This window comes from Eublepharis macularius, chromosome 11 (assembly GCF_028583425.1).
Source record: "Eublepharis macularius isolate TG4126 chromosome 11, MPM_Emac_v1.0, whole genome shotgun sequence".
NCBI classification, from domain to species: domain Eukaryota; kingdom Metazoa; phylum Chordata; class Lepidosauria; order Squamata; family Eublepharidae; genus Eublepharis; species Eublepharis macularius.
This window is the reverse complement of record NC_072800.1, coordinates 60462821-60486939: the sequence shown is the minus strand read 5'-3', so window position 1 is coordinate 60486939 and position 24119 is coordinate 60462821. Positions and strand designations below refer to the sequence as shown.

The 24119-nt window shown below is 42.5% G+C and overlaps 1 protein-coding gene across 4 annotated transcripts in view; it reads left to right on the top strand.

The window, feature by feature from the left end:
- DYNC1I1 (dynein cytoplasmic 1 intermediate chain 1) overlaps window positions 1-24119 on the top strand; it is a 221015-nt gene that overhangs the window by 176443 nt on the left and 20453 nt on the right. For all 4 annotated transcript variants that reach the window (XM_054991386.1, XM_054991385.1, XM_054991384.1 and 1 more), the window contains 2 exons: window positions 9608-9748; window positions 16830-16955. In XM_054991386.1, the coding sequence (XP_054847361.1) occupies window positions 9608-9748; window positions 16830-16955 (267 nt within the window). The remainder of the gene's footprint in view (window positions 1-9607; window positions 9749-16829; window positions 16956-24119) is intronic.

The following is a 24119-nucleotide window of genomic DNA, read 5'->3' as shown; positions in this document are numbered from 1 at the left end:
ATCAGGGTAGATCTCAGTGGTTTCTAAGCAGGCTTGAGCCAGGGCAGTTCCTGTTTTATTACTTAACCAGATATCAAGCAGACAAGCCGAGAGACTAGACTTAATGTACCCTAAGCACTGCAGTTCTAGCCTGTTGTGAGTCACTTCTGAGCAAAATGCTTAAAACGTTAAGGAGATTAACTAAATCACCGGTTTACCTGTCAGCATCAAACTCCCCTCCCCAAATACTCCAAAACATATCTTCAAACTACTGCTGCCTGACAGGCTGACGCTTCCTAAAGTCAGGTGGTGTCTGGCTTGAAGAATTCACTGTCTCTTCTCCACATCATTAGGCATTTCTCAAGTTATACTTAAACCATTTCTCCATTGCATCTGTATGCCCATTCTTAAAGAGTACATATTAATACATGTAGAGACTCCCCCATTTCCCCTTCAAAACAACCTTGTAAGGTATTTTAATCCGAGAGACAGTGACAGGCTCAACTTCTGGGAGATTCAAAGACAAACAGGATTTTGAACTCCAGTCCTTACCATACCATACTAGCATGTTTATGAATCATGCATGTTTGTAATTTGCATGTAAATCTTTCATTGGCTTAGAAGTGCATTTGTTTAAACATTCTTGAGTTTTCAGTAGGGCATTAGTGCTCAGTTGGTTTGACTGTGTTTTATAACTGGGTCATACTCTGACCGTGACAGGGTGGTGAAGTGGCTTGAGTCCAAAAGGTTGGGCAGAGGTCCCCAACCTTTTTGAACCTGTGGGCACATTTGGAATTCTGACACAGTGTGGTGAGCACAGCAACAAAATGGCTGCCACAAAATGGCTGCTCCAGGTGGTGAAGCCAGCCACAAAATGGCTGCCACAGCTTACCTTCAGTCACACAGTGAAGATCCTTGTGCTGTGAAAGCAGCTTCTGCCAAAGCAATACATTTAGAAATCTGCACATCCAATCAAATCTCCAATAGCCAAACACTTGGCTAGCACCAAGAAAGTTATCAGTGGGTGCAGTGGTGCCCATAGGCACCACATTGATTCTCACCACATTGTAGAATACAAGTTAAAGGCCAATCCAGGCTCCAAAAATGCCAGGTGCTGCTGCTGTGTTTCATTAACTATATTCACACCTGAAACCTTTTGGACTTAGGAGTCTTCCGAGTATCATTTATGACAATGCCCTTAGATATTAAGACTGACTCTGACTAACTCTCCTGTACCTTTGACTAGGTTCTTTTTCTTGGTTCATTCCTATAAACTCAGCCATACTCTCCTAACTTTTAAGGAAACCACAAAAGACTAATCATCATGTTATCTCCAGACCGAGTCTGCTGTTGAAACCCTTTTCCTTCTCGCTCTCCTTCATTCCTGTCTTATAATCGTTTCCACATGTTTATGCAAAAATGAAGTACATTTTTAAAATCTTTGGCATAGAAATCAATTAAGCAAACCAGCACTTCATAGCGGCTCTGCAGCAAGAGTGATTTATAGACACAAATACTCTTACTCCGCAACTGTGACCCTCCACAATCTCAAGCCCGCCAAGGAGAGGAGTGAAAGAGAACACACAGTAGCACTAAGTATTTAAGGGAAATGGACTTTGATGATTATGTGTGTGTGTGTGTGTGTGTGTGTGTCATTTTTTGATTTAGGGGAAATCTCAAAAAGAAGGATTCCCACCTTCTGCCTTTTAACACACACACACACACAAATAAATAAATAATATCAAAGAATTCATGAGAACATCCGGTGGAAAAGGTGCTAGAAAATGATCAAGTCAAGATCTTATGGGATTTTAGAATACAGACTGATCGACACCTTGAACATAATTCACCAGACATAACAGCTGTGGAAAAAATGGAAAAGTTTGGCTAATTGACATTGCAATTTCAGGGGATGCCAGAGTCAAAGAAAAAGAACAAGAACAAATGCTTAAATATACAGATCTGGCAACAGAAACCACCTGACTATGGATGAAGAATACAACAGTAGTCCCTATTGTCATTGGGGCACTGGGAACTATTTTGAAAAACTTCGCAACTTATATGGAAAAACTGCAGCTTTCTGATATAACACCTACAGAACTGCAAAAGACAGTGTCACTTGGAACAGTGTACATTTTACACCAATACTTAGGCTGATACTTAGGTCTCTGGTGGAAACCAATCAATGATAACATGAGAACTTTATTATTGATCGTGTTGTGTGAAATTTGAATAATAATAATAGTAATACACAGCGTACTCATGACAATGTCCCTAATTGGAGCTGCAGTAGAATTACAGGAAACATGCTCTTCTCCAGATTCAGAGGTATGGCCCTATTGGGTCACAACAGTTTCATCTGGTACAGTAAGTATCAGAGCTATTTTTCTTTCCACACAAGACATGAGAGTCCCACTATGCAGAAATACCAAAACACACATACTGCTTATATTATATTATATTATATTATATTATATTATATTATATTATATTATATTATATTATATTATATTATATTATATTATATTATATTATATTATATTATATTATATTATATTATATTATGGGTTTCAAGCCCCTGCTAAAAGAACATTTCATAGCTCAAACCAGTAAAGCATACAACAACATTATTCAATTTATATATTGCCCTTTAGGACAACTTAATGCCGACTCAGAGCAGTTTACAAAGTGGGTTATTATTATCCTCACAACAATCACCCTGTGAGGTGTATGTCGCTGAGAGAGCTCCAAAGAACTGTGACTGACCCAAGATCATCCAGCTGGCTTCAAGTGGAAGAGTGGGGAATCAACCTGGTTCTCCGAAGGCTCTGTCAGTTTCACCTCACCTTCTAGGAGGCAAAGAGGAAATTAACAAACCCTCTGAGCCGCCATCTCCCTGGCTCTGTAGAGAGGGGAAATTGATAAAGCCTTCCGATCTCTTTTAAAACTCAGCTTCCTAGCTGTGACTCCCTTCACATGCTCCTCCTCGTGTATTTCGTCTCTTGTAGCTTAGCTCTGAGTGAAAGTACCATAAACCAGTGGTCTTTAGCCTGTGGGTTGGGACCCTCATGTAGGTTGTAGGTCATAAACTCTCTAGCAGTGGTACTTAACTCGTGGCTCATGGAGAGCCACATTTGTAATTACCATCAGCTGAGCTACATTTACATCCAACACTGGCATGAGGTCTGTACCTCAGGAAGGCTCTCAGGTTCCTCGTTTTTCAAGGAGCGAACCACTTGCCAACCACTGAGCAACTGTCTTGCCCACTTTCCTGAAACATAGGACAGGTGGCACATTGGAGAACAGTGCTCAGAAGAGCCCCAGGTGGCATGTCATAAAGCCACATATGCTTCCCAAACCGCTGAGTGAATATCACTGCCCTATAAAATCCCCATTTTTTTGTAAGGGGGCCTCTTTCTAGGTCATTGGTGAGGGTCCTAAAAGGAGCAGCAAGATTTCAAAGCAAGGTCAGTCAGTAAAATACAGGATTCCTTTTTAAACAGGCTCCTGGGCAAGAAGCATTGGACTGCTGGCAGTGTGGGGTGGCTACTGGCTAGGCAGCGTAGGGGAGAGAAAGAAGACAAGGGAAGGCTTTTACAGGAAGGAAGGATGTTTTTGAATGACCCTGTGCTGGCTAACTCCTCACTATGTTTTACCTCCTGGAACTCCATTTGTGATTGCTTTCCACAGCTCGCTTGGCACTCCAGGCACTGCCTCTTCTGGTCATGTGACTTGATATCATTGTGATGTTATTTGCCTTCCTGTCATATGCTTACAGCTCAGTGCTGCCTGTGCTGCTACCTACAGGTTAATTTTAGACCACTGCTGCTTGTAAGTTCCTCTTGGGTATTTTAACACGTTTGCATGTATGTACCTACCCACTATTTTAATGATTTATAGCCCGCTGCATACTTTTAATCCATTTTATTTCTGTTGGTTTTTAGATGTATGTTATACTGACACAGTGCTGTAATAATAAATTTGATACCACTACTCTAAATAAAAATGAATGGTGTATGCTAGGGTGAGCTGTGAGCCACCACATGCAATGCTTTTTGGGTGTTGGATGGTAGAAGCACTTCTACAGTTTAATAAAAGCAGAAAGACTAAAAAGGTTAGATGAGCATCAGTCTTCTGTATCTTTCCCTCTGACCTGTATCTTATGGATCAGACAGACATAAATAATAGGCAGATTGTTTCTTCCTGATATATATGATAGAGCCTTACTCCAAATAAACAAAGTGCTTATGGAAAGTGAAAGGGACATTTGTACTACGTATTTTCATTGGGATAATAACCATTCCAGTTCAGCAAGAAACCCTGGGAATTATAGTTCTGTGAAGATGGGTTAACTGTTGCTTACCCTGAATATCGTCACCAAGCTACAATTCCCAGGAATCTTTGGGGGAAATGTAGACATTTAAACAGTATAAAATTGATGTTTGTCAATGGTATATATGTACTATTAAGTACCATGTATAGCTGCAAGGTGTGTATCCATGCTACAGATTTAAACTAGGCTGTAAGAAGTTTCACTGTCATGGCTTCCTTCAAAGTATTTGAGGAGTTGGTTTTGTGAAGATGATGGCTGTTGTTCATTAGACATTTAATGGCAATCCATAGAATTCTTGGCTGGAAACCATTTCAAAGAGCTTAAATAACTGATTAAAAAGCAGTGCCTCAGCAAACATAAATGCTTATTTTTCTGAGGATATATAGACAGCTTCATAGTGAGACTGTGAGCAGAGAAGAATACAGAAGAAGTGACACTCCGCTGAGTGACGGAACTGTGATCATATGGCTTTATGTTATGGAAATACAGTTCAGAGACGCGCCTTCATGTACCTCAGCTTCATCATGAACTAAGCAAAGCTGATAGATTTCACAGTAGCTTTTAAGCAGTTAAATGCTAGTTAAAACCTGTGAACATGTCCACATGCCTTCCTCTAAGTAGAAAGCTTCTTACCGTGTGGCGCCTCCTGGATTAAGGAAGATCCTTCCATGCAGGTACGTGGCGGGGGGGGACCAGCTGGAACTTTAGCCCTAGAAACAAAGATGTAGGTATACTTATTTTCCTTTGGTGAGGCGGGGGGGGTATGCAAGCAATTCTTTGTGATAAAAATAAGGCAGCCCACAAAAATGAGGGTTTAGTGATCAAGGAGCCTGTGGAAAGAGCGTCATGCAATCACGACGTCAACTTTGACATGCTTCTGTTAAATAAAACTGGTTTCGTCATCTTTATGGGCACAAGCTATTGAAACTAGAGATTGCTTCGATATGAAGACACTGTAATCCTGAGTAGATGACCCCTCAGTGTGTCCCATCAACTGGAAGAGAGGGGGAGCAGGCACCAGGGCACTGGCCATGCCCCCTGCCTCCACATGGCCACCAGCAAAGTGCCCACGCATGGAGGAAGTGTGCACATGTACAATCCCACCCCTGTGATCAGAAATGCCGCCTTCTGAACATTCCTGATCATGGGGTGGAAGCGTATCGCAGGGTGGCAAGGGCAGAGCCAGTGGGCTGGCATCTGCTGTCCTTCTCCCTCAGTGCTGGCTGAATGCACCGAGGGGCCGTTTGCTAAGGAGTGGGGAATCAAACCTGGTTCTCCAGATTAGAGTCTCGCGCTCTTAACCACTACACCAAACTAGCTCCACAGTTCTTCTCCACAGCCTTGCTGGGTCACATAGGGTTGCCAGTCTCCAAGTGGGGCCTGGAGATCTCCTGGAATTACAACTGGTCACCAGGCCATGGAGATCAGCTCACCTGGAAAAAATGGCTGCTTTGTAGGATGGACTCTGTGGCATTACACACTGCCGAGGTCCCTGCCCTCCCTCAAACACATCCTTTCCAAATCTCCAGGAAGCTTCCAACAGGCAAAGTCTATTTATAATTTATTTAGAGAATTTGTTTGCCACGTCACATGAACCTGCGGAGGTCCTGCTATTATGAAATACTTTCTACTCAGATACAGATGCCTTAAGCCAGGGATGGAGCACCTGGGTGTATTTATACAAATATCTGCACCATTCATGCTTAAAGTGCCAGGGGCAGGGCTTTTTTTTCGGGGAATATGCACCAGTACAGAGTACTGTTACCTCTTTATGGAGTACTGTTACCTCTTGGGCATTCAGGACTTTCGCTGAGAGGAGAGAACATTGTAGTCCCAGCACCTCTTTTTTTAAGGGGGGAAAAGCACTGGGGTGGGGTGTGGGGGTGAGATCTGTTTTTGGCATGAAAAGGAGCCTATGATGAGGTGAGCTATTAGTCTCCCCATCCCTCTTTTTACCTTCCTGTACTCTGTTCGAAACTCTTTCCCCCCAAACTGGCTCTGATATTGGAAGAAAGGCAGTCTGGGAAGAAATATAGTAGTAGGTTTAATTGTATATGGCCAAAGGCCGTCACAATACAAAGTTAAGAACAGTAAGGGAAGAAATATGCTTAAAACCATGGAGGGCAGGGAGGTAAAATAAGGAAGACTTTAGCCATTCCATGTAAAAAGTAGACTCTCACCCACTCCCCACTTCCTATATGAATGGGACAGACAGCTGAATAAACAAGCATGGCTGTCCATCATCTCTAGCTGGTCCTGAGTCGCCATGTTTATCCCGTTCTTCATCCCTAGCCCTCAGGGTGGCCTCTGGAGACCTATTTCTTCTCTAGGGAGTAGAACAGAAGTCTTTCTTGAATCTGATTCTTCATCAGAGAATAAGTGAGAACCTCAAGAGAAAGAGAATGCAGTTGATTGTGTCAAAGAAGGAAACTTGCCACTCTGGGCAAACAACAAAACTGCATACAACAAAATGGAGCCATTTGTCTGTGGTATCAGCCAAGGTGTTGCCAGCCAGCCTGCCTGCCATACGTGGAGGTGTCTAACTATTGGGGGTGGGTAGGCTAGCTGCTCTGCTGCTGCAGTGGTTTTCTTGCTGGGCTGTCTCTGCTGAACTGTGTTATCAGTGCAGGTGGGAGTGAGCGCCTGGGGCCCGACGGACCTTGAGGACTCAGCTCTGCCGCTCTCCCTGGGTTTTCCCGCTTAGGAGCTACATGCCAACTTCACCTGACTTTCATTTCAACTAGGGGGGAGGGGACTGGGGTATAACTTTTCTGAGAGGGCTTTGCTTTGGCATTCCAGGCAATTACTCTGTACAGCGTTCTACTAGTGGAAGTCTCTTAAGAAAGACCTTTAACTCATACAGCCATGTCTGATGAAGTGGAGCGTCTGAGAGAGTCCCCTAGCCAGGTCTGACAGGTGTGAGGAGAGTTTCACCGCCAGTCAGGGAAGCAGGAGAGTGGAGAAATTCTCATTACATGCATAGACATAATAGGTGATTGGATTCCCCCATGACTATATGGGCATCAACATACAGAACTAAGTTTTGCCATCCTGAATAATCATTATAGGAGTATACAAAGAGGTTAATGTCAGTGAAACACAGTACTAGAAATTCAGCCACACTTTATAAATGAAAGATGCTGTTATGTTTTTGAATGCTGTGTATGACCTCTGGCATGCCCTTCTTGTAAAGAGATGATTAAACCTGACAGAGTTAATACTGATAGCAGGAAGGGCGTGTGCAGGGTGTAAGCTGTAGCACACATCCACACATGCGCATATGTAAAAATCCCATTGTTTAGATTTCTGTCACATGCTATGAGAATACTTAATTTCTTTTTATCTCTAGAGTTTTCATTATCATTTAAATTTCATTTTACATTAATTGATCAGGGATTAGCAAAGCCATTATTCAGAAATCAGACCAAGATGAGCCAGATGCAATGAATAATTCATGGCACCTAATTATACGTTGCAATTCTGGTGCACTTTTGAAACTTGCCTCTAACTTCCAGCCTGTTATGAAATGATGCATCCAAACTTAAAAGTCAAGCGCCAGCCCCCTGCGCTCCTAGCAGCTGTGCTCTCTGAACCTTGCCACTTCCCTCCACACACTGAAAATGCTTTGGTGATGGGGTGGGAAGGCCAGAGAGAGAGAAAAAGAGAGAGAGATGATTTTCAGAATATCTAGAAAGTGAGTGTTGTCTTTTTCTGAAGAAAAGAGACAAGGAAGAGAAACCCTGCTGAGGGTAAAGGAATTGGTGGAAGTAACTTGATCAGCCAGACTGTAAGCAAAGCAATGCCCTTTAAGAGTTAGATGGTCAAGTTCATAAAGTTGCATGTATTTTGCAGCACGAGAAGAGGACAGACCAGTTCTTTTTCCCCGTTATACACACATTGGGAAATAGACGGGGGAGGGTTGGCTTCCTAAGGAATGTTTAAAGAAGAAAGGACCCTAAACCTTGTCCTCAGATGTGTTTCTTAACATAAATGTCAGAATTTCTTTTTTAAAGTGCCTTTGATATAAAATACAGATGAGTGAAAGACTACCTCTACCTATGTGAGCCTGCCTGGAAGGAGATCCCTGAGATCTAGGGCAGGTGCCCTGCTTTGCAGATTCTGACCAGCAGAAGCAGGCAGGAGTGTCAGGGGCTTCTGAGGGCCAAGCTACGCATGACAAATGACACTTGAACAGCAAGTGGATTGAGTGGAGGGCAAGTGAACAGGGAGAAATACACTTGCTGTTCAAGTGTCATTCGTCATGTGTAGCTTGGCCTTTAGTCACCGCCCCGGCAATGGAGCTTCTGACAGATCTTTGGCACTGGGCCAGCCGTTGAGGTCTGTCCCTTACTGTCCTACCATCCCCAGTCTTGGAAGTTGTAATTTTCCAATTCACGGAAAAGATGGAGCCAACTGCACACCAGTTCATTGTTCTGAGGTTGCGCTGCTCATACAATCAAACCCTTTTTGAGTGGGGGGAAAACCAGGCCCATCTCTCTGGTGCTCAATTGTCAGAACCTGCACATAGAAACCGGTTGCAGAAATCTGATTTCACCAGCCGGGCTTGTGAAACTCAAAACTTCAACATTGCCTGTGTATCTGAAACATTTTGCGTTTCTCATAAAAATGCAAAAGGGAAACCTAAATATAAACTTAATTTTTTCTTTTACGTGTCCGCGGTAACTTTTTACTCGGGCTTCTTGAATGCAGACAGGGGAACGAGTTCCTCACACAGTTTGGTGCCGCTCTACCTTTTGTCTCTCCCCATTCCAGTGATATCTACTCTGTGGCGCTTTCCTGCTCTCTCGTTTGTGTTTTTAGTTGCCAAGTGCCCGCCGCAGCCTCTCAAGGGCCGCTAGGTGGCACTCTTTAGCTTCCCTTCCTCTGCCTGGGAATCTCCTGATCCTTATCAGGGCCGACTGCGAGCTTCGATTCCTTTGAGCAACACACAAAATCTCCGGTCCCTTCCCCCTTCCCCGGGGAACTAATGGGCTGCAGCTCCCTTCACCTGCGTGGAATGTTTTGGGCAATCCTCCCCTCCCCGTGCCAATTCTCCCTCTTTCTCCCCCCCCCCCCGCTCTCTTTACATTTTCTTGAGCCCCCCACCCCGGACAGTGGCTGCCCCCCTCCATTAGAGCTCCGCAGCAGCCCCACCTTCTCCGTCCCAGGACCTTTCATCTGGGGGAAGTTTTATGACACTTGGTTGAATGTGCAAAGTTTTTAATTAGACTCGCCAGACAGCCCGAGGCAGCAGTAGCGCCACGAAGTCTTCATGCTTCTCTCTGCCTCTTGCAGCACAACAAGCCGCTCTACTCCTTTGAAGACAATGCAGACTATGTCTACGATGTCATGTGGTCGCCAGTGCACCCCGCGCTCTTTGCCTGCGTGGACGGGATGGGCCGCTTGGATCTCTGGAACCTGAATAATGACACCGAGGTGAGGCGGGGAAGGGATCGGGGCCGGGGGCGGGGGAGTGCGCTGTTTGTTTTTTGTTTTGCAAAGAGGAAGGGGAGGAGGAAAAACAGCCTGCGTCAAATCCAAGCATCCCTCCTGCGATCGATCCTCCCCCCTCTGCTGCTTGTTAATTTCACTGGAAATTGACTTCTCTCTGTTCCTTGTATGTTTCAAAGATCGCTGGCCACCAACCCCGCCCCAATTCCTTGTATGCTTCAAGGGACAAAGAGACCAGTTTTCCTCCACTGCCGCTTTCCAACAGGATCGTTCATTGGTCTCCACGTACAGTTTAAACACCACTTCATCTCTCCACTTACTGCCATGTTTTAGAAAACTCTTGTCCCAGTATCTTTCATGCAAGGCTATTATTAAACTCCCATAAACATACCGTAAAGAAAACTTTGGGGCAGCACATACATGAGAGCGTCGCTTATTTGTGTGTGGGACTAGTGCCATTTTTTAATCTTGAAAATTACTATTATTATCTTCATTCATTAGCACCACCACACACGGGATCTAGCGCCCCCCCCCCATACAAAACACAGAGGGGACAGGGTCCCTATTGGGAAGTATTTTTTTTTACAAAAAATCTGAATTTTTTTTACAAAAATTCTGTTTCTTTTCTGTCCTTTTATAGAGTTACCAGCTTAGAACTGATCCAGGTTTTCAGAGACGAGGCAAAGAGTGGCAGTGTAGGTGACTGGTACATCTGCCTTTTGGGGTGGCTCTTGGGCATCTTCTCTTCCACGCAGAGCAAAGTGCACCATTTTCAGATCCAAATTTCACCAATGCCTCCACTGTCTGCTAAATCTCTGAATGTGTGAAGTGGCTTTTTCTTATTTCTAATGTTGTTTATATGTTCCGCTTCTGAAAGCAATCTTTGCTTAGGGAAAGGAGATAGAAAAAGGAAAAACATTCTCAAACTCTCCTCTGTATTTCAGTTGAAACAAGTTGCTGGAACTGCAGTCCTCCGAGGTCTGTTAGCTGGAAATAAATCATCAGGGCATATTCTGAGCAAAGATGCATATGATTGAGCTACACAGCTGAAGTCCTAAGTATACATGTGGCCTGATCTTATTTATATATGTGCAGAAACACATGCCCCAGAGGGAGTTGATCCAGATATGGGATTCCATGGGTTTGCAGTTTCAGCTGAAATGCACAGAAATCAGTGGAATTGATTTCCAAGTAATATGTTTAAGGTTGGGGTTAATTCTCTACTTGTCTGCGCACTGCAGCTTTAGAGCAAATCATCAGTAACTATTATGAGCGGATCCTACTTTGGCTAAGCATCATTAGCACATGAATTGCCGGTGGACAGTACAGATGCTTCCAGGATAGGAAATGTTCTAGTGGGTCACTGCCAACTCTTTAATATATTTTGTTCAAATGGGTCTCTTGTAACAGGAAAGGTGAAGGTGGGCTTGATCAAGGAGTAGTGGGAATGGAAAAGGCCATTATTAACCTTTCGGTGTATTTTAAGATAGACAGCCTTCCTTGTTCAGAGGCTTTTTGAAAATGGGTTGCTGTTTTATCTTTTTAAATGAAGTTTTAAAAACAATTTTTTAAAAAAAGAGATTTAAATATCTGCAGTGTACTACTTCTGAAATGTATACATTTTTTCTCCCCAAATGTTCCCTAGTGAAAGTATCACCTTTGCATGTAAGTCAGTGCAAGTTATTAACCCATAAAAATGTTATACCAGTCATTAATTTATAGCATAAAAGTAGATTTATGTAAAGCTTATTTGCTTGGTCATCTGGAGGTGATTTTTACTCCCCATAGATGACTAGGCCAGTGGCTATTAACAGACCTTTCTTAGTGTCAAGGTTGATGTTTTGTCATTTTAAGATAATGAAAGAAACAGGGCAGATAACTTTTATTTTAAAAAGAGACATTATGTTGAGAATATCACAAGAAATATTTATATTTAGCCTATCTATCCATCAAATATATCAATCACAGTGTCATCAAAGATAAGGAAAGGTTTGATCATAGTAGTATATTTTAATTTATCCTATTGAGATTTTTATTACCATTCTCTTATACGTGAAAATGATTTTTTTTTAAGTAGAAGAGCAGTTAATGCAATTTATACACACATAATCATTTGTTTTTTCATTCTTCATCACAGGAAATCACTCTTCCATCCAACGTACACACATTTTTGTTAGACTTTGCAAAGCTTCTTATACTACTGATATCTTGAAACTTAAGGACAAAGGTTTCCATTCCATAGCAGGGAGAAATTTAAAAATAGGAGTCATACCCTACTTAGCGTCAGTGAAATTGTAAAGCTAGAAAGCTTTGTGAGAAGATACATATTGTGCTTGGAGATCAATATTCCTTACCATAGCTTTGTTGCAGTTCTTTGACAATTTCGTTTCATGTCATCTCTGTCTGAATTCAAAAGGTTTGCAGCTTTGCCTTATTTCCAGTTGTGAAATCACCAAGCACAATCTGTATTTTACAGAAATTCTCTGCTTTAACTTTTCCCCCCTGAGAGAACCATCTTGTGGCTCAATGTTCTAAATGTCACAAATGAGACTTGAAAATCATTTGCATCATACATTATAAATCTATTTTGCCTTGTGCTGCCCTGCAAACCTAACAGTTCAGATCCTGTTAGAATTAGGAGATCGTACAGATGAAAGAAAGAGGTCTTTTAAAGCATTTGGTTAAGATGATATGAAAATGAAGAAAAATGAATTCATAGAACAGCAGAATAGCTGTTAGGCTGTAAGAGCAGAAAATTCAGAAAGTGCAGCGGCATCTTAACAGGGCTAATAAGACAGGAGTGTTCAAGGCAATGCAGAGTTTATTTCATCAACTGCACAGGGAAGACCACAAAGGTGATGGATTTATATACATGTGGACTGAGAGATTGTGGAGAATAAATCATGCTATCAAAGCTACAAGTGCCAATATTTTCTTCATCTTTTGGGGGCTGGGGATTAATTCTTTCTTTCATGTAACTATGATATATATTTCAGTTAAAGAAAATGCAAGGATTTTTTAAAAACTGCTGTTTGCCATAAATCACCTTAGACAGGTAAGGAGGGACAAATGCAGCAAACTGGATTGTCAAGTGGAGGCGAGAGGTCTTTTGAAGTCTTCGGGGCAGGAAGCTGCAGAGCCGGCTTAATTATAAAGTGTGCAGCTGAAAGAGGATGAATAAGGACGGGATTTCTCTCCAGTTTCTGTTTTCTTTTAGGGAAGGAGGGATGGACACATCCCCACAGGTGTTACCGTTAAGGGTACTTAACATCGAGTGCCAAATAAAAACACTCATTGTTTCTTTTCAGATGGAGATTTCAATGAAGGGTGCAAACTCTGGATACTCCCCTGTAAATGATGTGGTTCAAGCATATGGACCATAAGCAGGATTGGACCTGCACTATTCACTTGACTTCCAATTGTTTCATTGGAACCATTGACCTGCGCTAGGTAGATAAACTTTTCCAGAGAACATCAGCTGGAAGAAAGTATTCAGTGCAAGTGTTCAAGTTCCAGGAAAAACTAATCAGGGGCCCCAGCATATTAGCCAATGAGAAAACTCTTTGCGGGTCTTCAGAACTGAAAGCAATTGATTCTTTGATCCTTTGCCTGGCTATTCAGAACTATTAGTTTATAATGATTTTTCCCTCCAGAACGGCTGAGCTACAGCTGAGCCAAAAGTTAAGCACTTTGAAGCCCTGTTGAGTTCAATAGGAAAGTTAAGCATGTCCTTGAAATTGCTCCGACTGAAATCTATGGGACTAGCACTTTAGTGGGATTTAGAATGTCTTTTTAAAAAGTTTTTTTTGTAAAATAACTGACACATCCAACTGCTTTGTTACTAAAGGAAAGGAAAAAGAAGAAAATGTTTGGAAACCCTAAGAGCCTAATCCACAACAAATTAAGCCCAGGCACTTGGATTGAAATTGACCAGCCATCCCGAACCCACAAATTTGGTCCCACAATCATATGCATGGGGTTAAGGTTGAGACAGCAACTCTCGAAAGGACGGGTATTGTGATTTTTAAAAGTCCTGCTGATTTACATTGAACATGTTTTCACATTCTTTTAGGATCAGGATCTTTAACAAATTAAATCCTAATCTGTAGTCATCACTGGCTTGCTGAAAGCAACTGAAAGAAATATATGGTAACCAAAACAATGCCAGACATTTATATGCATGCTGGGGAAGAAGTGGCGCTCCCATAATGGTTTTCAAGAGAACATTGTACTAGTCCACAAACCATTTTACAAATCTGTCTTCGTGCTGCAGTGCAGTTTCAGTGGTGGATCTGGCAAGAAATGACAACTTCATAATAATTATTTGCCCCTGGCATTTGGCTAATGTCCAAAATGAATCTATTATGTGAAATCAGCTACAATGTTATGGGCATTCCTCCCAGGCCTAAAATCAACAAGAGTTCTTTCGGAGTAACTACATTTATGAACTGAGTACCCGTTAATATTTTCCAAACTATTGTTCAGTGGACAAGTATGCAGAGAACATTTCTTTGACTTTCCAGATTCTTGGGCAAACAGCTTCTGCATTTGGTCCCCATGATGTTTATGTGTCTTTAATCTATTTAATGAGCCCTGCTAAGGCTCAATCTAAGCCTTACTGATCCCCAGTCAGTATTTGACTTATACAATTTTCTTGCAAGTTTAGAAGCAAAGGTTATTTCTGGCAGCAAGATGAATACGAAAGCTAGGGAGGACAAGTGCTACAATTGGATATTAGGACAGGTATCCAGCGGGTCATACCCAGGGTAGATATAGAAGCTGCAAATGAAGTTGTCTTCTGCACACGGTTAAGGACAGCCCCAACTTATAATAATATTGCTCTCTATCAGGCAAAATTTGCATAAGCCTTCTAAGCATTCAACAGTAGAAAAATATATTTTAAAAAGGGACCATTTGAGTCATTGCTGATGCTTTTATGGTGTTTTTCACAAAGCCCTATATTTACGCATCTTTTATAAGCTAGTTTGTACTATGTAGTACATGTATTGCTATGTGCAGATTTTTTCCCCTGACAGCTGTTTTATGATGCCAGATAGGCTGTAATGCTTAACTTACTTACTAGAATCCTATCTGGATCTGCCTGATGGAGTGCTCAGCCAAAGGCACAAAAAGGATTGCTTTGCTTCCTATATGGTTTCCTGGTTCTTGAATTCCACATCCCATTCTCAGAAAAGCCAGTTGTCGTCTTTGATTTATGCCTAAAAGGGATGTAATGATTTAAAGGGGAAAACAAGTGCCACGTTTCTTTTCACATTTCACTCTTTATCAGACAAATGCATCTGTCGGACTGGCAGCTCCATTTGGGAGAGCAGAACTAGATTTTTAGGCAGCCTGTCCACAATATTTAGAGACTGCTCTGAGCTTCCTAAATTAATGACTGCACAAAAACAATTGTGTGTATGTGATGAATTTTTGTCATTTTATTGGGCTTCGCAAAACTTTCTTTAATCCTGTTTTGCATTCTGTGTTTTAAGTGTTATATGTGTATTTATTTAAAAGTGAAATATGTTTCCAAGTGACCTTCCCCCCTCCATGTGGGTCTCCTGTAAGTAATAAAGGCAGCTACGATGTAATATTGCTTGGTCCAGTTATTTTCCTCCATTTCAGCATGCAGATAAAACCTGTCATTTAACACACACTGTTACTTTTAAACGGTATTTTTAAAATGCTTTATGAAGAAATGACTAGAGAATGAAAGGGGATGTAGAACTGTGTAATAGTTCCTTGATTAAGCATATGAAAATATGCTGAATCGGAAGATTAAAATACTTTGTGTGTGTGATAAAAGATATATATTCTTGCAAACAATATTTCTGTAAGCACATTTACTTAGAAGCAATTTCATTGATTTCGCCAACAGTGTTTGAAAGCATGTTAGGATTTGTCTTCCAGGAATGGTGCCATTAGTAGCCACATTTATTCCAGGGCTACTAACGATAGTAACTGTAACCCACAACTCACCAGCTGTAGAGTATGTTTTGTTTAGTTCTATAAACATCAATGAGATAACAAAGAAGGTGCTACAGAATAAGTTGTTGAGGAGGTTCCAGCCAGCCAGTTTCAAAGATATAAACCGGGTGATCTGACTCTGTGTTGGTTTTGTTTTGCATCAATGACAAGCCATGTACAATATGACTAAGAGGTAAAACTTAATTATCAGGAAGCACATGTGCATATGAATTAACCCCAAGCCCACAAATTGCTTTTCATGGGATCTGGTTTCCATAAGGCTGTCCATAGAAGTTGACTTGGTTACAGTCAATAGAGAACTGCAGCTGAGAATGCTTTGGCAAAGGCCATCCACCCAGCAGATGGGTGAGCTGAGAGGATAACTCATGTCTCCATGTCTTCACTTACTTCTCCCTCCCAAAAGGCTCAGGGTGATCCTTGATAGGCTCCAACCAAGGCATTTGCTCAGGACTTCTTGAACATCATGTTTTTTAAAGCGTTTCTCTGCCAAAGAAGGGCTGGGTGTATCAGACGAGGGAGGATATTATGAATGTCACATTTTTGGTCACTCATTCTTTGGTTTCTGAGCTGATTCTATCTCCTCTCATTGTTCTTGGCCGGTCAAATGTTTATATGAAGCCCTGCGATTCTCCTGTCATTCTGCAGTCTCTGTTCCGTGCCAGAGTTGAGCTCATTAATCTTGCCACTCAACTGACTCATGACTCATCTTTTGATCCTATATTAGGCCACAATGAGAAACGAAGATGCAATGGCTTTTGTAGGACTCTGTGCTCTCTATAAAAATATATGTATAATTGTTTTGCTCACCATACATTGGCTGGTATGTTGCCTGTTCTTAACCACCACCGCCCCTCCCCCGCATTTGTTACTTTCTCTTTTCTTTCTCTTGCTTGTGAGAGAGCAGCTATGAATCCTCTTCTTCTGACCCTCTGCTCAACAAGGCATTTCCGAGCCATGTGAAAGAGATGTGTCATTGATTGACACAAACACATTTTTTGTTTGGGATGTTTGTGCGTGGAGGGACAAAGCCCTCACAATGTTGCCATCCTCTACATATATGACTCTTCTTCCCTAGGTTCCAACAGCCAGCGTAACCATTGAAGGAGCTTCTGCCCTCAATCGAGTCCGTTGGGCCCAAGCTGGTAAAGAAGTAGCAGTTGGCGATTCAGAAGGAAGGATCTGGATCTATGACGTTGGAGAGGTATCCTATCTTTTACAAATAGAAGTAACAAGTATTTGCGCTTTCATTTTCAACAGAGTGGTGAATAACTCATATGCTGCATTGAAGGCTAGAAGTATAATTGTTGGGAGCAGTCAGCTCAGAGAGCTTTCCAGGCCTTATAAAATCAACTCGGGGAGGGTTGCCATTGACTTCAGTTTGGGGTACCCAAATAGTTTAACCAGCAATGAAGATTTTGAATTTTAATTCAAGAATGACCCTTTCTGTACAAAAGGATGTTCAGTACTGTTGACCCTCTGTCTCTGACTCTGTCTCTCTCTCTCTCTCTCACACACACACAAGGATTGCCAGCTCAAGTCCGAGAAATTCCTGGAGATTTGGGGGTGGAGTATGGGGAGGGTGGGCTTTGGGGAAGGGAGGGACTTCTGCAGGGTGTAATGCCATAGAGTTCCACCCTCTAATACAGCCATGTTCTCCAGGGGACTAGTCTTGTTGTCTGGACAAAACACATACGTAACACACATGCAACCAAGGGATCCATAAGGACTTGTAGGTGGGAACCTCATTTCCCCCTCCCCACCAGTTCTTCTTTCCCTTCCCCGAAAGCCTCCATAGCCTCTCCCCTTTTCCTGCTTCCTTCTTTCCTTCCCACTCACCAGGCAACCTACTTGTCTCTGTGTCTCTTACTCAGTTTTCTCTCTTGTGGCAGCCTCTCCTTGGGAAAACTATGGTAGGACTGCGCAGTGCTAGCTGCCAGACCCAGTTGCACCATTGGGAACCCATAAGGGCTTGCAGGGGAACCTCACCTTCCCCTATACTCTCTCTCACACACAAATACACACACATTCTTCTTCCTCTTCTGCTGGAAGCCGCTTCCTCCTCCTCTCTTTCTCATCCACCCACCCATCTGCCCCTTGTCATGTTATTCATTCAATTCAGCCCCCAGGGCGTAAGCCACAGACTAAGAGCTGAGGGCCAGGAGCCCTTTACCTCCTGCTGCTTTTTTCATGCCTCCTGGCTATGCCCAAGATATGTACCTGAAACACAAAGAGCCAAAGCAAAACACAGCTGGTGTGTTGCAGCTGGCACCAGTGTGCCTCCCCATCTACCTTCCAGGCAATTGTAGATTACATTAAACTGACTGTACTTACGCTTTAAGTATGGTATCTTCACTGCTGTGTTCTGCTTTCTGAACGCGGCTAATGGTCCAACATTAGAGTCGTCAGTAGCATTCAGAAGCTACTGCTTCTGAAGCTGGGGCGTGCAAACCCACTTGCTGGCAACTGTCATGTGATATTCATATCACTGTGATCTTGCACCTGCACTGTACAAAAAGATCCTGGCACACATGCTTTGCACACCATGTGTGTTAACCAAGAAAATAAAGCCACCATGTTAAAATAATGTACCATTTTATCTTTTTTTGTATTCCTTTTGATTTCCTCTCTCGCCTTTGATACAGTAAAGCAAAGCATATTGCTTAAAATCCCCTATTACCAAGATCCTATTTACAAGATCCTATTTACAGTTACCACCCTGACTTGGATGGCCCAGGCAAGCCAGATCTTATCAGATCTTGGAAGCTTAAGCAGGGTCAGCCCCAGTGAGTATTTATTTATTTATTTATTTAATCACATTTCTAGACCGCCCTCCCCATCAGACGGGCTCAGGGCGGTTTAACAACAGTTTAAAACAGTAAAAACATTATAAAAACATTAAAACATCATATCAAAACAATTAAAATTGGCGGGTATAAAATATTAAAATACAGCATTGTCCTGCATGGGTGGTGGAAGGTCTTCAGTGGTAAGGCTGGCGAGGGGACAGCCTAGCCCCCACCAAATGCCTGGTGGAACATCTCTGTCTTGCAGGCCCGGCAGAAAGATAACAAATCCTGCCGGGCCCTAGTTTCTTTAGACAGAGAGTTCCACCAGGTCGGAGCCAGAACTGAGAAGGCCCTGGCTCTGGTAGAGGCCAGGCGGACCTCGCTGGGGCCAGGGACCACCAGCAAGTTCTTAGTGGCTGATCGAAGCGACCTCCAGGGAACATATGGGGAGAGGCGGTCCCAAAGGTATGCTGGGCCCAGTCCGCATAGGGCTTTATAGGTCAATGCCAAAACCGTGAACCGGACCCAGTACTCAACCGGTAACCAGTGCAGCTGACGGAGGATAGGTGTTATATGAGCCATGATTGGTGCTCTGGCAACCACCCGTGCAGCTGCATTCTGAACCAGCTTCAGTTTCTGGATCAAGCCCAAGGGAAGCCCTGCGTAGAGTGAGTTGCAGTAGTCTAATCTGGAAGTGACCGTTGCCTGGATCACTGTTGTAAGGTCATGGGTCGATAGGTAGGGGACAAGTTGTCGAGCCTGTCTTAGATAGAAGAAAGAGGATCTAACAACCGCTGCGACCTGTGCCTCCATAGACAAGGAAGCATCCAGGACCACCCCCAGGCTCCTCACTCTCAACACCGGTGTAAGTGGTGCTCCGTCGAGAGCAGGGAGCCGGAGCCCCGCACCCATGGACCCTAGACCCACATGCAGGACCTCCGTCTTCAAGGGATTCAATCTCAGCTGATTCTGCTTCAACCATCCAGTCACAGCTCCGAAGGCACGTTCCAGGACATCTGGGGCAGAGCCAGGCCGTCCGTCCATCATCAGATACAATTGGGTGTCATCTGCATATTGATGGCACCCAAGTCCGAAACTCCGTACCAGCTGGGCGAGGGGGCGCATATATACGTTAAATAGCAGGGGGGAGAGTATTGCCCTTTGAGGGACACCGCACACCAACGGGTGGCGGGATGACAACTTCTCCCCTAGTGCCACCCTCTGTCCCCGACCGTGGAGAAAAGAGACAAACCACTGCAGAGCTGTCCCTCGAATCCCCACATCGGCAAGGCGGTGGACCAACAGGTCATGATCGACCGTGTCGAATGCTGCTGATAGATCTAATAATATCAGCAGCGCCGACCCGCCTTGATCCAGCTGTCTACGGAGATTGTCCATTAGGGCAACCAGCAATGTCTCCGTCCCATGTCCCAGATGGAAGCCCGACTGGAAAGGATCTAGGGATGAGGAATCATTCAGGAAGACTTGCAGCTGCTCTACCACCGCCCGCTCAATCACCTTACCCAGGAATGGGAGGTTCGAAACTGGGCGGTAACTGACCAGGATAGGAGACCACCAAGGAAGTCTATGGTCTCTGTGCAGCAGCAGGCAATGGCCTCATGGTTTGTAACACCTTACAGGGTCACCATAATGACTTGGCGGCACTTTGCATGCACACATTTAGAGTGAGCAGGGTTTGTTTTAAAAAGCATTCAAATGACATGGTGAAAAAAGTTGGTGAGAGGGTTACATAACACGTTACTGAGTGCTTTTTGAGTGTCCGAGCACATGATGTTCATTATCTCAGTCACCCTTACCATAACCCTGCAGGGTAGGTCAGCATTATTGCTGCAGAAAGCAAGAGATGGTAGCTTGCCTAAGGCCAACTAATGAGCTTATTATGGAGGCAAAGTTTTGTGCTAGAGCGTTGCTGGTTTTCAGCGTGGGCTCTGGACCGCAGACTCTCTCTTCTTGCAGCCTTTCCTGCAAACAGAGGACAAATCAGTCAATTCTATAGTTGTCTAAATGTGTACATGGGGTATTGATGTAAGAAAATCTGAAATGGTGGGGTGAAGAGGAGCCTGCAAAGCCAGTCATGTGCAGAATAAATGTAATGGAAATTAACTGGCAGAATGTAGTGTGCTGCAAGCCTATTCCGATCCCCCCCTACGATGTACTAAAATCTGCCTAAATTGAAGTCAGTATGGTATGCATTTGATGGGATCTGCCTCTTTGTTGCTGAATGCAGTGTAAAACGCAGCGTCTGCATTACAGTTCTTGGAACAGTCAAGGGTGACGCTTGGAGCAATCAGCTTTTATAGACAGAATTTGTTTTTTGTCATTATCTGTGATGGGATACCGGGATCTCCATCTTGCCACAGTAGGGAAACATTATAGAGCACATACAGATTTAGCTTTAACTCACACGAAAGCGATTTTATGGCCCGTAGCAAAATTGCTCGAGTGTGACTCATAGTTTTGGCTCGCATCTACTTTTTGCGGGAGTTCTTTTGCTCGCAAATGACTGCAGAAACATCTTGCCATATCGTTATCATAATTGCTAAACTGTCTAAAGTCATTACACTCAGATTTCTGCCATAGCACTGGCAGGACAGCTTGTTTTATTTATTTATTATTTGAGGTATTGTGTGTGTGTGTGTGTGTGTGTGTGCGTATTCTGGGGGGGATGTTTTTTGTTCTCTTCCAGAGTGATCCGACAGACACTAGAAATACCTGCACTGACAATAGAATCTGATCTTGTCTAAATTGGCTGGAGTCTAGACAGGCTGTAAAAATGTCTTTTTAGCATTTCATATTCCAAGGTATCAAGAGGATTTTGTTTGTCACTTTCAGATTAACCATGGATTTAATATCTTATCTAAAAAAATTTTCTTGGCATTTCTTTCACACTGGAATCAGAATGGACAATGAGCTCAGTACAAAATGTGGTGATTGAGTGTATATTTATGTGTGCAGTAGTGGTGGTTTAAGACCAAATTAAATTGGAATTTAATTGATCTACAGTTTATTAGCATACTTCATTACATTAGCTTACATTGTTCTCTTCATTTTTATATCCTCACAACAGCCCTGTGAGGTAGGCTAGACTGATAGTGTTTGACTGGCACAAGGTCACCAGCAAGCTTCCATACAGACCTGGATCTCCCAGATCCTAACCAAACACTCTAACCAATATACAACACTGGCTTTCCTAAATGCAATCCTAAACAGAATTATATTCTTATAGATCCATTGGACTCAATGAGTTTAGAAGGGTACAACTATAAGCTTTTACATAAGAGGGAGGCAACTGACTCCACCCAACTAACTTCTCTTGCTGCAATACACTGTTCTTCCCATCATGCATTTTATTCACAAGTACCCCACATCTTGATTGAAGGGGCTAGTGAGAGGAGGGGAAGGAATGGAAAGATCCACCTCCACATGTAGAAAGCTAGTAGGATCTCACCAATTCTTTAATATATGTTCCTTAGACTAACTAATTTATTATTGGAATTGCTACATGCGTAACATGTACAGCCACTTATAGATACAGGGTGTCCTTGACCAGTCCATACCTTCTCCAGTAAGTCTATAACCATTCATATGGGATCCTTGTTCTCCTGTCTCCCAGACTTATCCATATCAACTCCCTTTTGTGATGATTTCTTATAGTTCTGGTTGTGTGAAAAGATATTTCCATATTCCATGGAGGGAGGGAGAACAAAACCCCTATGGCTTTTTATGAAGTATAAAACTATAAAACTTTCTCTTTTGGGGATGGATGAAGGTTGAGATGTGAGACAGAATTTCTGTTGTCACTTGGTTGCTTAACAGGACTGGCAAGCAGGACAAATGTCCTGCTTGTAATCCATTGCATTACAAAATGAAGCAGGAGAGTGACTCAGAATTCTGTGAAGCCAATAATTTGTTCATTGTAAATACATAATTCAGGCAACTGAGCAGATGATTGTATACATGCACCAAATGGCAAATACCGGAACCAAATAGGTTACATAATTGGAAGGAGAAGATGGAGAAGCTCTATTATCTCTGTTGAAACAAGACCAGAAGCCAACTGTGGTGCAGACCACAAATTGTTAGTGTCAATAATTAGAATAAAGCTGAAGAGAAATACTAGAAGAATCATAATGCCAAAATATAATCTAGATAACGTGCTTGAAGATTTTAAAGACAATGAAAAGAACAGATTTGCATTATTAATGTAATTGATAATGAAGAACGGTAAGCCCAAACCAGAGACATTATGAAGGAAGAATGTGTGAAGACTATTCCTGTAGCTAAAAGAAAGGAGAAGGTAATGGATGACTGATGAAACTTAAAATAGTTTAAGATTATGAGAAGACGAAGTAAAAAAAGTGACAGAAATAGATTCAGAATTTTAAATGCAGCTTTTCAACAACTTGCATGCAGAGACAATGGAGACTCTTTTGATAAAGAACCTGCAGTCTTACAAAGTGAAGTGAAAGCTGCACTCAGAGAAATTGGGAGGAACTAATCCAGGACTCGGAGTACATGGTTATTTCAAGCTACAGAAAGTGGTTCCGTCAAAATTTTAACAAGAATATGTCAAAAAAATATGGAAAACAAAACAATGGCCCACATACTGGAAACACTCAATCTACATTCCAATTCTGAAAATAGGAGATGCCACAACTATTGGACCATCACATTAATTTTTCACACAAGTAAAATAATGCTCAAAATGCTGCAACAAAGTCTCTTACCATATATGGAAGCGGTGCTAGAGATGTATTGCAAATCTGCGATGGCTAATAGAATATACCAGGGAATTTCAGAAGAAAATCAGCCTGTGTTTTATAGAATACAGCAAAACCTTTGACTGTGTGGATCATGAAAGGCTATGGATGATGTTAAAAGAAATAGGGGTGCCACAACATCTGATTGTTTTGATGCGCAACCTGTGCTCTGGACAAGAGGCTACTGTCAGGACAGAATATGGGGAAAGGGAATGGTTTCTAATTGGCAAAGGTGTCAGACAAGCATGTATATTATCTCCCTATCTATTCAACCTATACGCAGAATTTATCATAAGGAAAGTTGGGTTAGAGATATGCAGATGCCATTATGTTACTGGCAGAAAATAGTGAAGACTACTGATGAAAGTTAAAGAAGAAAATGTCAACGCAGGACTACAACTGAACATCAAGAAGACTGAAATAATCACTACTGAGGAATTACACAATGTTAAGGTTGACGGTGAAGAAACTGAAATTGTTAAAATTTTTCAGTTCTCTGGCTCAGTCATCAACCATAAGGAAGACTACAACTAAGAGACCGGAAGGCGTTTGAGGCTTGAAAACGCAGACATGAAGGAACTTGAAAAGATCCTTAAGGATAATAATGTGTTGCTAGGAACAAAGGTTAAGATAATCCATACTATGATATTCCACATTACCATGTATGACTGTGAAAGTTGGACAGTGAAGAAAGCTGACAGGAAGAAAATTGATTCATTTGAAATGTGGTGCTGGAAGAGGGTGATACAACTGAGGCTATTGTACTTTGGTCACATCATGAGAAGACAAGACTCGCTG